General features: G+C 25.1%; 2 protein-coding genes across 2 annotated transcripts; one reads left to right on the forward strand and one right to left on the reverse strand.

The window, feature by feature from the left end:
* Window positions 1-9,489: 9,489 nt before the first annotated feature.
* LOC149062340 (uncharacterized) lies at window positions 9,490-12,729 on the reverse strand. Its single transcript, XM_089215296.1, has 6 exons — window positions 12,560-12,729; window positions 12,328-12,481; window positions 11,724-11,875; window positions 11,344-11,494; window positions 9,654-11,193; window positions 9,490-9,587 (listed from the first exon to the last, which is right to left on the reverse strand). The coding sequence occupies exons 1-6, from the start codon at window positions 12,727-12,729 to the stop codon at window positions 9,490-9,492; spliced, it is 2,265 nt and encodes a 754-aa protein (XP_089071422.1).
* A 1,476-nt stretch (window positions 12,730-14,205) lies between these two features.
* Window positions 14,206-18,548, forward strand: LOC107169597 (uncharacterized). The gene is made up of 3 exons (XM_089215993.1): window positions 14,206-14,312; window positions 16,024-16,114; window positions 16,853-18,548. The coding sequence occupies exons 2-3, from the start codon at window positions 16,031-16,033 to the stop codon at window positions 18,467-18,469; spliced, it is 1,701 nt and encodes a 566-aa protein (XP_089072119.1). The 5' UTR covers window positions 14,206-14,312; window positions 16,024-16,030; the 3' UTR covers window positions 18,470-18,548.
* The last annotated feature ends 1,174 nt before the right edge of the window (window positions 18,549-19,722 follow it).

Here is a 19,722-nt window from a genome sequence, read left to right on the forward strand (position 1 = left end):
TACTTTACTTTAACAGTTTAATAGTTTAAACCAGTGGTTCTCAACCTTTTTGTAGCCGCGGACCACCTAGACAGCTTTTAAGTAGGACCACGGACCACTTTGGGTTTTGCTTCAAAAAATAAAAAAGCTGTGTTTTACTTTTTTTAATTTTACCTGGAGATTAGTGTATTAAGTTTAGTAAAAAGTTAAAAGCATATATAAATATTTAGAAAATATAATAATACCGGTGTACTGGTTGAGAACCGCTGGTTTAAACTACAGAACAATTTTTCGATAATTTCCGATTGCACATAGGCACCTTTATAAATTCGTGTTATTTAACCATACTGCGGTGGTGGCGTGAACTTTTCTTCCTATGAAGCCAGATTTAAATTCAAAACAGACGAAACATGAAAGTAAACTTGCCATTTATTATTTTTTATATAATTATTAATCGTATACATTTATTAAAATTATTTAAATATTTAGAATACTCACTGCGATTTAATACAAGTTGTGAAATACTAAAATAAACAATTAACATTAATTAATAGTAAACAAAAAATTATCATTTATTCTCTAATATACGTAATTTGTCCATGTTCTGCACTACTCGCTTTCTTAAATTAGTATTTTACATTTTACATTCTTTGTATAATTTTGTTCTAAATAACAACTCAATTATATACATATAGTGATTATGACAACTTGAGTTCTCGACATCAGAATATTTTTTGTATATTATTGGTAGAGCCTTTTCCTTAGATAGAAATATAATTTTTTTTTCGGTCTTGATTTTTGGAAACAAATTTTGAAATACATCTAAACAAATTTCAACTATTCCTAGAAGTTTATCCGATGGAATTTTGAGACCTTGTGCCAGTCCAACGTTGTCGAATGTTTTTTTAGGATTAAAATTTGATTTTACGAAATTGGTCGAAAACGCGAAAATTTGCAAGTAATTTTGAAGTTGAAAAATCATAAAAATTTTTTAAAAATTTTAAGTGCGTTTGAATTTTAAATTTTTACGAAATAGCGTAACGATAACGATTTATCCTGAAACGATTTTAAATATTTGTTATTATTCAAAAAATATAAGCCCTAGATACTTGAAAATTTTACCAGTTATTTATATTGATATTTTCTTTACATGATTTAATTTTAAAAATATTTTGACTTTTTTTGAGATATTTATAGACAACTGAAATTTTCAATTTTTCATAAATTTTTTTTTTGAAGTGTCGATAAAAATTTTTTGGCCCAATCAAAATACTTGAAAATTTAATACAAAGTTCCCCATAAGTTATTCTTATAGTGATTAAAGAATTATAAGAATATATAGGCACAATTTTTTTTTATAAGCGTTTATAGTTCAAATTTTTACGAAATCTGTAGAAAATGCGAAAATTTGCAAGTAATTATGAAGCTGAAAAATCATAAAATTATTTGTGTTTATGACTAAGGATTAAGAATACAACACTAGGTTTTCCATAAGTTTTCCTTCAAGTAGCTATAGAGAAATGTCGAAGCGTCATTATAGGAAAAATTTGAGGTGCGTTTGAATTTTAAATTTTTACGAATTTGCGTTCCGATAACGATTTATCCTGAAACGATTTTAAATATTTGTTAGTAGTCAAGAAGTATAAGTCGTAGATACGTGAAAATTTTATCAGTTATTTAGATTGGCATTTTTTTTACATGATTTAATTTTAAAAATATTTTGACTTTTTTTGAGATATTTATAGACAACTGAAATTTTCATTTTTTCTGAAAAATTTTTTGAAGGGTTGATAAAATTTTTTTGGCCCTATCAAAATACATGAAAATTGAATACAAAGTTCCTCATTAGTTATTCTTATATTAATTAAAAATTTATAAAAATACATAGGCACAATTTTATTTTATTAGTATTTGAAGTTCAAATATTGACTTAATACGTAAAAATGACGGCAATGTTCAAATTATCTTAGATAGAAATTCATAAAAATTTTTCTTTTTAGATCTATGATTTGAAAATTTAATACAAGGCTCCTAACATATTTTTACAATAGCAGTTGAAAAATAAAAGAAATATACATGAATACATTTTTTTTTAAAAGCATTCAAAGTCTTAATTTTTACAAAATACATAAAAATCACGAAAATTCGTAAATTATTTTATTCTAGAAATTCATAAAAAATTTTCCTTTTATACCTAAGATTTAAAAATTTAATACAAGATTCCTTACAAATTTGTCAATCTTTATCACAAAAAAAATGTCCACCGGAAATTCAAATTAAATTTTTATTAGCATTTGAATTTCAAATATTGACAAAAATTCGTCAAAACCATGAATATTTGCAAATTATTTTGTAGTTCAAAATTCATAATATTGTTTGTATTTATATCTAAGGTTATAAAATTTAACACCAAGTTTTCCATAAGTTTTGCTTCAAATAGTTATAGAGAAAATTTGAAGTGTCATTATAGGAAAAATGTTTTGAGCGTTTGAGTTTTAAATTTTTATGAAATCGCGTAATGATAACGATTTATCCTCAAACCAGGTACATGTATATCTATGATAATATAAATGTATTATGAATTATGATAACTACATGATAACTACACTAATTGATTAACCATGCCATATGCAAAATGCGTCTTAATTGAAAAATAAAATATTTGTTTCAAAATAGAATATATGATAATATTTAAATATAATATATCCTAGACTGACAAATCATCTCCGTTCAGAATCGTTTTTCGTATACAATGATACCTATCATTGCATTCAAATTTAATCCCATCTATTACAGTAACCTACAGTACAGCAAAGCGACATCCACGACTTACCCGCTTTTTTAGTAATTATTTAGTTTCAAAAATTACTTACCTGAGTTTATTATCCATTTTCTATATACTTCTTGATTAGATGATGGGATTAAATGAAAAACATTATTACTCGTTTTTCGAGTTTTATTACAATTAAAGTAATAACTAACATCTATCACCACCAGACATAGTTAAATATTTACTTTAAATATTAAATTGAAAACAAACGTTAATCAACACAGAAAATAATATTATGCACTAGTCGACAATAGTCTATAATAGCTATGTAATAGTCGATTTGATATTCAAATTTAATTTAAATAATAACAGTACAAGACCTACAAATTCTGCTTGTAAAGTTGTAAATAATACGATATTATTTAGAATCAAGACGTTGATGTGTTCACTGCGACACATAGACGTATACAATTCTGTCAATTCTACTATTTCTACTTTATAAATGTATAATAATAATTATTGTTATTAAATGGTTAAAAATAAATTTTTATACAACCCATGTCTCATATGACTGCAGTGTAAATAAGAAATTTCTCAAATAACATTTATAAGTTATAAATAATATATAATATCATTGACTGCGACAATTCAGAATAATTATTGCTATACATCTATTATTTTATTTAAGAGGATGTCAGTGCACTATTTGTTTTCTCTATCTGGCCAATGCACAACATTGACAAATTGCATTTACGCAGGATCAGTTTTTCTGTTTTTAAGTAATGTTAAGAGTAAAATCACCCATCACAAAAAAAGATAGAAAATAAATTTTTAAGGGAATGACATCGATTTTATATTTTATTGTAATTTGACTTTGTATTCGACTTTCAAAATCAACAAAAAATTTTTGCAAATTTAAATTTTTAAATTTTTTTGGTATAATATTTAGGCAAATTGATACATTATTGATATATATATATATCAGTTTTTCTGGTTTTCTTTTAGATAGATACCTATTCTAAAGGACCTTCAAAATTTTCCAATGCTTATGTTGACATCATAATATTCTAATATCATATCAAATTATAATTTGTAGATATATCAATAATATAATGATTTATGAATAATGATTCTACAAAACTCAGTCATATTTATTAATTTCTAATAGGTTAGGTTAGGTAACTGTCATTAGATATTTGGCGTATTGTAAATTGCGAGTTGCGACTTTCAACTTCATGAAATAACTCGTGAAATTAGTAATTAGTAATTACTAATGAACTATTAACATAATAATATTGTGCGATAAATGATAATGTGAATATGCGTTATATGGCACTGCGCCCGCCCGCATATTAACATTCCGCACATCAAATAAAACCCATAGGGAAATACGGCATTCTCATTGGTCTGAAATGTTTAGCGCCAAATTCAAATTTAAATTACGATATAATTACCTTATTTACCAATTTCAATATTAATTCATCTATTTAATGTATACATATTACAATATGCCTAGTTCATAATATATTATAACACTATACTGTTTAACACACAATGCAAACTGTTACAAAACAAAAAACATTAACAAAAACATATTTCATATACCAACCAATACCAATAATATAGATAATAAATAGTACTTCATTTAAACTTTTAGACCAATGGACCAAAATATGTACTAATTTCAATAATTTCAATAATATGCTTGTAAAATGTAATATAAAATGTAATATAAAAACTGTAATATATCAATTACCTACTGCAAGATGGTTAGTTATATTGTACTTGTACTATTTTCTATTTTCAGGTATAACAGAGAAATTTAGGTGCGTTGGTCATGTTAAATGTGTAGATAAATTCAAGTATTTACTATTATTATTTATTAAATAGTTTAATTAGTATAATATAGTTTAGTCATATCATTATACAATTTAATTAAATACATTAAGTTATATTTTGTTTATTGATATACATAATTTGACTCACCTTAAAACTGTAATACATTAAGTACCTACCTACTACATAGTATATTTTATACCGAAGCCCATTGGAGTACCTATATCCAACTACTTTATTTACTAATTTTATTTCACTATTAATTCATGTCCATGCATATAATATAACTCTACTATTATGTATATACATACATCTATAAAATACATTAGTCATATTATGTAGGTACATAATATATATATATATATATCAATTTGTTTATTACATTTGATATTAAATAAATAAATATACGTGATAGACCATAGACCTATATATTGAGTAATATCAAATTATGTCATATCATTATACAATTGAACCATCAGAGTATTATATTATACTATTTGAAAAATATAGGTGCGTTGATCATGGTAAATGTGTCAAGTATTAACTAAATATTAATTATTATTATTATTTATTAAAAATACTTATAGTATATTCATATAATTAGTTATAGTATAGTCATATAATATGATTAAATTCATCGAGTTATATTTTTAATATACATAATTTGACTCAAATAAAAATTGAGTACCTACTACATAGCATATTATAATATGTTATTGTATACTTAATGTGAAATAACCTGTTTCCAATACCTAGTTACTCTCTATTAGTCTATTAATGTTATGTACCTACTCTTGGAGTACCTACTCACCTATGTCCAACTACCTTATTTACCAATTTCAATGTTAATTCATTTATTTAATGTATACATATTACAATATGCCTAGTTCATATATTATGACACTATACTGTTAAACACACAATGCAAACTATTACAAAAAAAAACCTATTTCATATACCAACCAATACCAATAATATAGATAGTCAGTGGCGCCGAAGTCCATGTTTATGTATGGCAGCTGCCATACATATAAAAATTTGGCTGGGGGGTGGGTCTTTAGATGAAAATTAATAGGAATAGGATCACAAATTATTAAGTAATATTGCCCATTGGGCATTGAGAATATTTGGTATTAAACATCAATGTTTTCGTTGAACCCTGAACAATAAACGCTAAATAGTTCATAATAAATAATAATACAATCAATAGTAAGAACAGTAACAACTATTAGCGCAGAAATCGGTGTTAGTTGCTTAGCACTAGTCAGCAGTCAGTCATTACTTTATTAAGTATTCAGGTCAGAGTGAGCGACTTATTTGTTATTTTTGTTGAGTTTATTGTCTACTAGTGTTCATGTACTATTTCTGTTAACTGAATAGTTTATAATTAAATGAATTATTATTTAATATACTTAGTTTATATTTTTAGTTATCACTTTTTCTATTATTTTGATTTTAGTCTTTTGAGTTTTGACTTTTTAAGCACGTTTATTTTTAATAATTAAAATACTTTATTACCCATATTAATATATTATATGAATGTTAATACTGCCTTATCGACTATTATTTATACATTTAAGAATTGAGTATACTTATTTTATGTACATACGTATATGGTATATCCGATATCGTATATAGAAACATTAGAAACAAATATTTTGAACAGAACAAAAATAATAATAGAAACCATCAACCAATAAAGGTATCCGCCGACCGGCGACCATCTACCCCACTACCATAATTAATTATACTACATTATTACCGTCCATCTATCATAACATAGCAAGCACGAGGGAATTATTTAATTTATTTTGTTTGGCTAAATTAGCTAATATTTTTCCAAATTTATATTTAGTTTTAAAATTAGCTGTTACATTACCTGTAACAAGCTGTAGCGTAGAGCGAACGTTTTCTAAATTAAAACTTATAAAAACAAAGTTAAGAACAACTATGTCACAAGATCGTCTCGAGAGTTTAATGAAAATATCATGTGAGCAAGATATAATTATTAATAATGAAAATGTAATTTTGTTATTTGCAGCTAAAAGTAGTGTTCTAACTAAATGTTTGATTTATTAGTACATGTTTAATACTTATATTGTTATGAAAGGACATAATTATTATTAATACTGTATATTGTATAATATAATATAAAATAAAAGGTTGAATTTTGTTTATATCTTTGTATTTTGTAGTAAGTACTATCGTTGAAGGCAATTCAATATAATTTGTATATTATATATTTATGTTAATTATTACATAGTTGGAAAAAGGAGAAAAAGCTTATAAAAAATAAGAGTGTGTAGAAAATTGTTTGTGAGAAGTTTCAAATTTTATTTGTGGGTTGTGTTGTAGGTGGCGGGGGTGGGTGGGTGGGTGGTTGTTGGAGATTCTTGCCATACATTTAATTTTGTACTTCGGCGCCACTGTAGATAGTAAATAGTACTTAATTTAAACTTTTAGACCAATGGACCAAAATATGTACTAATTTCACTATTAATTCATGTACATACATAATATGCTTAAATTATATAAATATATCATTAGGTATAAAGATGCATGTATATAATAAATAGTACATAATATATATAATATATCAATTTGTTATTCATCATTAGTAATTACCAATAACTCAACCTCAACCAAACTGTGATACATTTAATAGGTACCTACGACAAAGTATACATGTAGGTTAGTTATTATTATCATTTATTAAATAGTTTAATAAGTATAGTATACTATAGTCATATAATTATGCAATTTACCTGCCAGAAATTAATTAAACACATTAAGTTATATTTTGTTTAATTTGACTCGCCTAAAAACTGTAATATACTAATTAAGTAGGTAGTAGGTACTACAAAGTATACATGTAGGTTAGTTATATTGTACTATTGTCTATTCAAATAATAAAATAAATATACAATGAATCCCTTTTAAAAAATATAGGTCCGTTGGTCATGGTAAATGTGTAGATAATAAAATCAATTATTAATTATTATTATTATTATTATTATTTATTAAATAGTTATAGTATAGTCATATAATATGATTAAATCCATCAAGTTATATTTTTAATATACCTACATAATTTGACTCACCTAAAAACTGTAATATACCAAGTACCTACTACATTGTTTATTATATATCGATCCCATCAAACGATCAAACCTACCTATAATATAAGTAATAGAGTAGTCATATAATTGTACAATTTAACTGCCAGAATTCAATCAGTTCTATTAGATCTACTGTTTACACACAATGCAAACTGTTACAAAAAAACATATTTTATATGGTAGGTATACCAATACCAAAAATATAAATAGTAAATTTATAATTTTAGACCAATGGACCAAAATATGTACTAATTTCACTATTAATTCATGAACATACATAATAGGCTTGTAAAATGTAAAATATTAATAAAATGCAATAAAATAAATATAATATAAAAACTGTAATATATCAATTACGATATAAAATATATTGAATATATTATATTATTAGCAAACAATACAAATAAATATAATACATAAATATAATAATAATAATAAAAATGAATATTTTTTTTATAATATTTTATAATATATTAACTTTATATTATTTTGAATGATGTAATGATTGTCTAATCTTTTTTTTAAAATTAAATATGAGAACCAACTCAAAAGAAAACTAAACACCTATGGTAGTAATACTTTAGTATAGGTTTGTGGAATTAGTTATAACTATTAGTTAAGATTTAGTTATAACATATATACAGTGGCGGCTCGTGGGTGCTGGTGATGGGGGTGCGACTTTAAATATAATACATTAATGCCCTGCCCCCTAGTCATAGATATAACAAATTGTCAAATTAAGTATAATGAAAATAATAAAATGAAACATTTATTATAACATTATTTGACATGTTGAAATAGGTAATTAAAATAAAAAAATAATAAATTGTTCACTTACAAGTTATAAGATGTATGCAATGACGACAATCTTAGCCGTTTCCTACTAGTCGCAGCCTCGCAGGCCGCAGAAGAAAATAGAAATGAAAATAATATTATAATTATATATAATTATATCATGGACGACGCTACCAGTCGTCAAAAACGCGTATATAAGACCGCAGTTCAAATGTACACGCATGTATACATGTATATATTATTTTATTATTAAAGTGTCATAAATAATAAAAATGTTTCAAGATAATAATCGACAATAACAATAGCGATTAGCAACCGTTAACAACGAGCGTATACGGTTAATTTTAAAAATAAACACTAATATTTTTCTTTATGGACGACGCTGCCGATCGTCCAGACCCCGCAATAAGTTCGCAGCTAAAACGTACCCGCACGCACACGACTGCGGTGCCATCGGTTATAATGTACGTATTCAGAATTACGTCTGGACGACGCTGCCGGTCGTCCAGACACTGCTCGTGTGTGCATGCGTACCAGCGTACCCATATGCTCCTGGTATCTAAGGGAAACAAATTTAATGTTCGTATACGACAAAATATACTAGAAATTTAAGTTAGGTCTTAATAAAAATTATTTTTTTTAAATTATAGAATTAAAAAAAAAAATAAATTTTCTTCTTTTAATTAATTTTAGTAGGGGGTGCGATCGTCCCGTCGTCCAAGCCACGAGCCGCCACTGCATATATATATGTTAATAGTAATAATAATAGTATGTTCATATTTAAATAATAATATAATAAATAATAAACTTTTATTAATGTGATTTTGCATTAATAACACAATTTCTAATGTTAATATATTTACATTAATTAATTTTATTAACATAATAACAAAGTTAGTTGGAAATATAATGATTAATAGGTATTAATAAATATATTTAATATTATTACTTTTATTTGTGAATTTGTATAGGTAATATGATATACTTTTATTAATGTGATTTTGCATTAGTAACACAATTTTTAATGTTATGCAGTAAATTTCTGGGTTTCTTTTTGGGACGGTTACTATCACTTGTTGCTGGTCTACCTAAAGTAAAAAATGCTATTGTTAAAATTGTAATTGTTATATTTGTATTGTGTATCTTAATTTTACCTGCAAGCAAACGTTTACTTCCTCTAGTAATTCCTGGTCTTCTCCTAGCTATTGTAGTTGGTTGTACTTTTATTGATGCTCCGTCTCTATGTCTAAGAGATAACGAGGATGTACCTGCTGTTGCTAAAAAAGTATTAAACTGGCCTTCTGTGTGTATTTTATCTAATCTTTTTTTGAATTTTAACAAATTATCATAAGTTGATTCACCATACTTTATTATATTATTTGACAATTTCTGAGTAATATCATCTAATATGGATAAACAATCTTGTTTTTCTAAATTGGGATTGTGTTCTTTTACAATCTGCATACTTTCCGTTGAACTCTTTTTATTTGAATCTTGATGAATGTCATGAGATATAGGTGACTGTGTATGAACTACTTCTGCAGGTAATAAGCCCTCGTAAAACGTCTTATTTGGTACTTTTTCACCTAATGCCAGTTTTGCTATTAAGTATTTGTCTTCTATGGTTACTGGAGGAAAGTTAACTCCAATTTTATTAAAATATTTGTAAACTATACCTTGATGTTTACAAAATTTTCCATGTATTCCAACTTTACATGAACAAATACCAATAGTAGGTTCAACGCAATACATGAGCTGTTTGTTTTCTTCACTCGGTACATAATACTCTTCATTTTCAACATATATTTTGTCTTTTGAAGCATAGTCACAAAGTTTAATAATTTTTTCAAAATATTTACGTGCTGTGGGGTTTCTATCATTTGAAAATTCTTGAAACTTCCTTCTATAGTAATCTTCTAGTTTGGTGCAGCAAAAATCAACAATTGAAACAACATTATAAGCCTTAACTCTACACAGCACATTTTCTTTAAATATTCTTACAGAAACTTCACTAAAATTGTTAGTGTGATGGCCTCTATTTGTGTGATCTCTCCAGGCTAAACACCAGCGTTCTTTATAAGTCCAATGTTCTACAGTAACATATCTGCACCATTTACTATACATACTTCCAATTTCTAAAGTAACTTCAAATGCGGTATAAGCTTCTTCAACTGTTTCAGCATACAGCATTTTTCTAAATGATTGCATCATAGGTTGACGGTCTTCTTTGTTTATATTATTTTTACCATCCCAAAGCCACCTCCAAACAGCTTGTAAAACATGAAATATGCAAAGAAGAGATTTTGAGTTTGGCCAAACTGCTTTCAAAGCATTAATTTCTGCATCTGAATTGTCTGTTAAAAATATGGTAGGAAAACTTTTCCCACCAAAGGCATTCTGTACATTATTTTTAATCAATAGAAATCCAGCTTTATATGATTCTTCACTTTGACCTTTTGTTATAAGAACACCCAATGGTGCAGCACCAGCTGCACACGGTGTTAATAAAAAAGTGATACAATGGTTTTCTGGGTCACAAGAACTAGTAGAATCAACAAAAACTATATCTTTAGCAAGTGGTAAATCATGGGCTCTTGACATAATTGGTGTAAGTATAAGTACTGAAAAAGGATTATCTTGAATAAAAATAGATACTCCATTTTCATTATATGTTTCTTTCTTTTCTTTAAGTTTCTAATACATTAAAATATTAAAAATTAATTAAATAAATAAAAAAAGTACATTTTAATTTATATAAATTACATGCATTGAATTGTGATGATTATTTAACATTTTAAAAATACTCTATTTTTAGTAGATTAATGGTAACAACTAATAACATACCATGATTACACCTTGACCAGTACGAGGGCCTAAATGTGTAGATCTCCATTTTTCATGCCAGTTTTGTACAGTTCTATAAGTAGGATTTAGTCTAGCATTAGCAAAATCTTCAACTGAACAATTCATCATAGTCATCACACTTTCATGATAACTGTAAATTATGAAATTATACCGAGTTTTAATTCATATTTAAATATAAAATTAATATAATAAAACATCTGGTCATATTTAAATAAGACTATAATTATAATTATAAGTACTTTTAATATTTTCACATTTATATACATATAAAACAGATAAGTATATGAATTATTTATGTTATTTTATTATTGTTCTCAATTTAATTAAGAAGTAAAATCATTTGTATGTATGATTCTTACCGAATGGCTTCTGTCATTGTCATTCCATCATTCATATATTCCTCAAAAGTTTGTCTTAAATCATCTGTTGCTTTCAAATATCTAAGGGCTTCTGCTGTGTTAATGCTATGGTTGTGTTCATTCCAAATTGTAATAACACCAAACAATTTATTCTGTAAATTATGTAACCATAGGCACATGGAACACAATTAACATATATTAACATATTATAAAAAAAATAACCCTAACAACAAATTATATTATAAAGCGTATCCTAATTCTTTTTAGTTCGAAAGAATTAGTATTTTAACTACAAGAAATAAAATATTCTCTTTAATATGGTGAAATATGAAATTATACACATTTTTGTAACTAAAAATTAAAAAAAAATTATAAAAAATAGGTCAAAAAGAAGAATATCTACTAAAAAAGAAGCTCAAAAATGTTATAAGGCTAAAGTTGCAACGTTGCAAGTATAAATAATTATACATAAAAATAGAACTATAATTTAGTACTTAATATGTCTGCATTTATTACAGACCTTAAAACAACTCATGATTAATATAGATTTATACAAAATTTATATAGGTAATTGTCACAAAAAATCAGAATACACATATTTTACTTTCACAAATGGATCAGTTTTTCTTGTAGATACAGTATCTACTTTAATCACAAATTTGACTTGAGCTTTGCAACTTGTGTTTTTAGACAGTCCTCTTTTGTTACTTTCTTTATCAACCTTATGATATGAACTATGATGGCACACAAAATGTTTTCTACATATTTAAAAATTTACCAAGTTCAATTAAATACAAAACCAAAAAATAAATATATTATAACATTCACTAACTTGCATTGAATGTATTTTCCATTTGGAACTGACGAACGAAAATTCTTCCATCCACTTACCTATACTGCATAAATCTACTAAATTTGAACGTACCTTGGTTACTTCGTCATTTGTTTCAATAATTACGTTGTTAAAAGAAGTAGGAAGATTACTTGAGTTTAGTTTAAGATTCATTTTCACAGAAGTTCAAAAAACTTCAAGAATAAAAGAATATTGGACAACTTGTCGACTACTCATAAGCATTTACAGACAATTGAAGATAACATAACTTAGAAAACAAAAACTCTCTAATCATATTAGAGTGTTTATGTGACTAAAAATAGAAATAATAAATTTATAAAAATTATCTATTCATTTCTAACTAACTTTGTTTGTTATTATGTTAATAAAATTAATTAATTGTGTTATTAATGCAAAATCACATTAATAAAAGTTTATTATTTATTATATTATTATTTAAATATGAATATACTATTATTATTACTATTAACATATATATATATATATATATATATATAATATGTTATAACTATTAATATTAATCATTATATGTCTAACTAACTTTGTTATTATGTTAATAAAATTAATTAATGTAAATTTATTAACATTAGAAATTGTGTTATTTGTGACTATGCTTCAAAAGACAAAATATATGTTGAAAATGAAGAGTATTATGTACCGAGTGAAGAAAACAAACAGCTCATGTATTGCGTTGAACCTACTATTTGTATTTGTTCATGTAAAGTTGGAATACATAGGAAATTTTGTAAACATCAAGGTATAGTTTACAAATATTTTAATAAAATTGGAGTTAACTTTCCTCCAGTAACCATAGAAGACAAATACTTAATAGCAAAACTGGCATTAGGTGAAAAAGTACCAAATAAGACAATTTACGAGGGCTTATTACCTGCAGAAGTAGTTCATACACAGTCACCTATATCTCATGACATTCATCAAGATTCAAATAAAAAGAGTTCAACAGAAAGTATGCAGATTGTAAAACGGACAATCACGGACAATCATTACATCATTCAAAATAATATAAAGTTAATATATTATAAAAAAAATATTCATTTTTATTATTATTATTATATTTATGTATTGTATTTATTTGTATTGTTTGTTAATATAATATATTCAATATATTTTATATTTTTTAAATAGTAAATAATATATAGTAGTATAGGTATATAGTATATCGTAATTTAAATTTGAATTTGGCGCTAAACATTTCAGACCAATGAGAATGCCGTATTTCCCTATGGGTTTTATTTGATGTGCGGAATGTTAATATGCCGCCCGCCCTGCGGTAGTGCGGTCTGCACCCCGCCGCCTAGACTACTACTAGCGATCACAACGTTATCCGATCCAACTAGCCAAGCGTCTGCAGCGCCTTATAGCGGCACGCGGCACCCGATTATTACCTCGCCGCCGAAAATACGGCCAGTGAGCAATCTATAGTATTTATAATCAATGGTAATACAATTAATGTGATTACAATTTAAACATATTATTATTATTCAGTTGGTCACACTGACGTCTTATCTTGTAGCACTTGTAATAATCTTACATGACGTCATTTAATTTATTGTTGTAGGTACATTTGTTTTATGCATTGTGCATACCATTCAATTTTCCTATAGGTAACATAGTCGTGTTTTTGTTAAATACATTTTTTTAGTTGCGTTCATACTAAAATCATTCTTTTATTTTATAATATCTAAAATTATCGTGTTGAATTGAAGAGTTTTGAGGTAATTTATTATTTTTGCATGTATAATTTGTTTTAATCAAACAAAATTTAAAAAATAATTATTATTACCTATCTTGAATCACGGTTAGAAACATAAAAAAATTAATCTTGAAATGTAATAGTGACTAGGGTTTATGATACTAACACATAATATCAATATATTAAGACATATTATTATGGGTATGAGATTCAATAGTTTGAATTAAAAATAAATTTACCATATGTCATGAGTAGAGGTCGGATTTATATTCTCTTAAAATCCTTAAAATATGATGTTTTTATGTCGCATAAATTAGGCAATATATTCTCTTAATATTCTTTTAAAATATCAGAAATATGATGTTTTATGTCCTTTAATATGCAAAATATTCTTTTAATATTAAAAAAAATTCCGTTTAAATTTATTTTAAATTTATTTTAGCTAACGAAATAATTTACGTGCTATCGATAAAAAATACCTGGAGATTAATTTTTATTAAAATCCAGAAATTAATTATTTATAAACAGAATTATTTAGTGAACATTATACCTATCAAAGTGCTAATATACGTAAAATATATTCATTATATGCCGACATTACAAAATTATTCTCAAATATTCTCTAACGTGTTAAATATTCTCTAACCCATAAAATATGCTATTTTATGCAGAATAAATTTTTTCCTATGAATTCTGTGTTTCATGAATCGTAAAGATTTCTCACTCCCACTTAACTGCATAAACTAGAAACAAATATGTAAAATTATAAAAATCCGACCTCTAGTCATGAGGAATATAACGAAATATTCATCCATGGTTGATAGGTGACAATATATAGCCATGTTATTTACGCGTCATGTCTAAATACCTAAACTAAAATATTTTCACACTGTGCCTAGATACATACTATGTAGGATACAATATTAATATATATTATAATGATTTTTCATTATTGGAATTCTACGTACCTAATTCGATTGTCTACTGTCTAGTGCCAGTTATAGTATCTGAAGTATGTAAGCTACTCTAACTGCTTCATTCTATCTCATGTTTATTTTGTTTTTAAATTCGATTGCCAATTTTATTAATACATTGCTAATTATTGAAGAAAAAATAATTCCATCATTCAATCTCAATATTATTCAAATTAGTTACCGAATATAGTTAAAATTTAATGTTTAACAATGTAAGTTACATACTTATTAATATTAGTTTCAAGTAATTATGAATATAATTAGTACATACTAAATTATTAAAATTATTATTTTTTTGTTTATTACAATTTGACAATTTGTGAGTTTTTCACAAATTATTTGAGTTGTTAATAATATATAATCATATTATCTTTTTAATTATTTTATGCTCTACTATGTGTTATATATCATTTTAATCAGATGAGTTTAGAATGTAACCAATTATTTACCAATAATTATATATACCTAGTTATCTATTACAAATAATATCAATAAAAGTCTCATTGCTTATTTTTTTTATTACTTATCTACTTATATAAATTTTATAAATTTTTGTGTTATTTTGAATAATAGATATTTAAATTTGATTTCAAATTTATGTAGTTCATTCAATTAAAAAAAAAAAACCCCCCGATAGGTTTATAATTCTGTTAAAATTAAAATTAGTAGTTGATTTATTTACTTATAAAACTATTATTTTTAAGTGTTATAAAACTGTATAAGCTATAATAATTAATAAAATATTTAATTTTGTTTTAGTGTTAAAATGAATGAAACATATTTGAAAAAAATTCCATTTTTTAAACTTTTAAATCTTGAAGCTATTACTCCAGAAAATGATTTATCCACGGTAATTATTTATTTAAACTTTTTTTAAAGTTGATAATTCAATAGTACCTCCTATTGTATTATTATGCTGTAAAATATTAAACAATCCATTATTTTGTTAACTAATGCAATATATTTATAAATTTATAATGAATTGATGTATACCAAGTAAATTTGTTTGTAAATCCACTTACTTTGAAAAATGGTTATATTTATCATATTTTAATTAATGTGATTTGCGTAAATCGTGTACTTATACCTGCTTCATAAGCCACTTATTTCCCGACAAATACATTTATAAAAATACACTAGTATTTTCAGTCCACTTTTCATTAACATATATTTTAACTTACTGATTCTTATTAATATAAATTTAATAAATAACAGTTTACTTTTAATCAAATTTAAGTTACATTAATTTATAAATATTTAACCTTCTATCGGTCACGCTGGGTGATACAGAATAATCTCTCAACTCAAATACAAATACCATTAACGAACCCACCTTATATGCCGTACACCTGTTAATAATATATATATTTCACCTAAAGAGTGAACCAGAGTTTTTTTTTTTAAGTTTTGAACTTCATTATTTTCTATATTAAATCTAAAAAAAACAATTTTCCATAAAAATAATATGTATATAATTATTAAATAAATAAAATACATTTCATAAAACAAATTTTTTTTGGAAAATGTTTATTTCATTAATCTATTTATATACCAATATATATTTATGTATATTATTGTTTTTTTTCAGATTTTCAAAAATCATTCATTAGTTTCACCATGCTATAATGCAGATCTAGCATACAAAAATAACAGTATACAAACCGGATATGAAAATTTTTGTATTAGAAAAGGCGTTTTAAAATTGTTTCCATTTAAAGATTTTGACTTTATTGATAAACATGTTGTTTGTCTAAAATGTTGTCAAAAGTTTGCTTCAAAGTGTTCGTATAAAGCACATGTTGGTACTAATATTTGTGTTAGAACTTACAAAGGGCCGAATCTTATCTATCTTAAGTACAAAAACAAAAATTATAAACAATTCTGGAAAAAAAAAAAAAAATTACCCAAGCCTGAAACTTCGAACACCGTACAGACTTGTAATAAAGTCTATTCAGATATAATAATACACCAGAAAAATAAAGATGAAGAAAAACCAATGGTATATTCAGATAAAAATAATTCCTCTGTGAAAAGATTTATAGTAAGTCCAAAGAAGAACATTATTGGTAATAATGTTGAGGTTAACCTAAAAAACAAACGAGGCAGTCCAAAGAAGTTAAATGCTGTGACACCTAATAGCCAAAATCAGGGTATTAGCAGCTTAAGTAGTAACCTGGAAATTGATGGGTCTGATAAACCAAAAACCGTTAAAAATTGTAGTTTTGATTATACATTCAATAACCATCTTAATGCAGATGAAAATTTACAATTGTTGTCTTCCAAAATGAAAAATTTAACAGCTAGGTTTTGGAAACTTTTAAAAAAAGAGTGTGAACCAAAATGTGTAGATATTAATAAATATCAATATTCCACCCAACACCAAGGCCAGTATAATGAAGAAGAAAAAGTAGATTTATATTTTCTTAAAATTGAAGAACTAGAATATGATCTTAAGTTTCTGTATGAACAATTGCACGATAAAAAAGAACATCCATATAATGATGAATTAAAATTAATGCTGACAAGAATTAGTGAAATACGTGATAAAATTAAACTAAATAAACTGAATAAGACTGACTTGGAGGGATCAATACCAGACAAAGGAAAAGAAAATATTCAATGTACTTTCAAAAAGCATGAAAATGAAACTGAGATTGAAATGAATAACATAGACTTAAATAAAAATGAAAAATGTACAGGGATATGGATAAATAATATTAGTAGTGTTTCTCCCCCAATAACCATAAAAAAAACTGATAGTTGTAAATTCATTAATCAAATAAATGTAGATAATTATGATAATATAGAATCCATAAGGCAGGATAGTTTTGAAGAAAATTTAAAAACAACTTATAGAGCTCCAAATATTATTAATCCAGTTAAAAATAATTTAAATGATCTTGGATTAAATTATATCAATAACCAACTGAACTGTAGAATATGCAGACAACATTTTACTTCTATTGCTGAATTGAAATTGCATCAATCTGAACATTCAGTTAAGTTAAATAATGAAATCTTGTGTACGGTCTGTGGACTTAAATTTAAAATGTATAAAAATTTTAAAAAACATGCCAATAAACATAAAAAAGACTTATGTTATAAAAATAAAAAAAATAAACATTTTGTATGTAAAATATGTAATAAACAGTATGACTACCTTAAATCATATTTTTCCCACATTAAAACCCATAATGATGAATGACCTTTTTTGATTTCCTGATATATGAATTTTTTAATGTACAGTATTTTGTATAAAACATATAAGACTGTCACAATGTTTAAATGGATATATTTTGTATTTTTGGTTTATTAAAGATATTTTGTTATTACAATAAAATTGCTATGAAATAAATTTTTGTAACTTTTAAAATAAAATATTGTTTTAAATATTGAATTATATTGTTATATAAATATTATTATTATGACCAATTGGTTTTTTAAATGAATAAAAGTCAAAATATTGATAAAATTAATTCTTTGTTTGTACTTAATTTGTAATACATAACTTTTATAGTAGGTATAAGATATCAAAAGTGCTATGTCTATATTATATGTTATGTAAACATATTCATATAATATATTTTTAAATCATAAGGCAATGTTGAATGTATCATTTGCTGATCATAAATTGTCTCAATTAATATGTGCCTAGCATTATCTAGTTTTACTTACTAGTCAGCGATGATTGAGTAATAACTACAAACAGTGAGTCATATTGTCTGTATGAGTATCTAAAAGTGCCTCAGTTTCATAATAATTAATGTGTATTGTGTATTTATGATTTTTAATTGACCATTCTATTTTAAACAGTTATTTAAAAAAATACCTATACCTAAAATAGTAGCACTAAGTATTCCTTTATTGCAATAATATACACTATAATATGCATTTTACAAGTAAGATACAAGGGGTGTTTATATTAATGATAAATATTATTAAAATCAATAATTTTATAATATTGAAGCTAAAGGTAACTATTACAAGTAATGCATGAAAATGTAGACCGAAATTTTGTAAATTAAATTGAGTTTATTATTAATAAACTAAATAAAAATAAAATTGAAATTATATAAAACAAAACCAGCCGTCCCAGAAAATGGGAATTTATGAATTTTGAATTAAAATTTATTGATAACAATAAAATAATATTTATGTGGTAAGTATAATTGGAAATAAGTATATATAAGCAATATCTATACTGCGTCTTGTTTGACTTATTTTTAACTTTGAGCATCTAACACTGTATATGCTATTACAAATAACTTTTTAGTATTCACTTTTTTGTATACACGTTTAAAGTTTCTTGGATTATCAATAATTTGACATCATTGTTTACTAAAAACCTAAATTATAATTCTACTAAAAATCTATGGTTATTTAATGTCCTGTATAACATATATACGTTTTTTTTTTATTCACTAATAATGTATTTAGTTTTTATGGACATTAATTATC

The sequence above is a fragment of the Diuraphis noxia genome, unplaced genomic scaffold (genome assembly GCF_037042655.1).
Source record: "Diuraphis noxia isolate RWA-SAM2 unplaced genomic scaffold, SU_Dnox_SAM2 contig0001, whole genome shotgun sequence".
Taxonomy (NCBI): Eukaryota; Metazoa; Arthropoda; class Insecta; order Hemiptera; family Aphididae; genus Diuraphis; species Diuraphis noxia.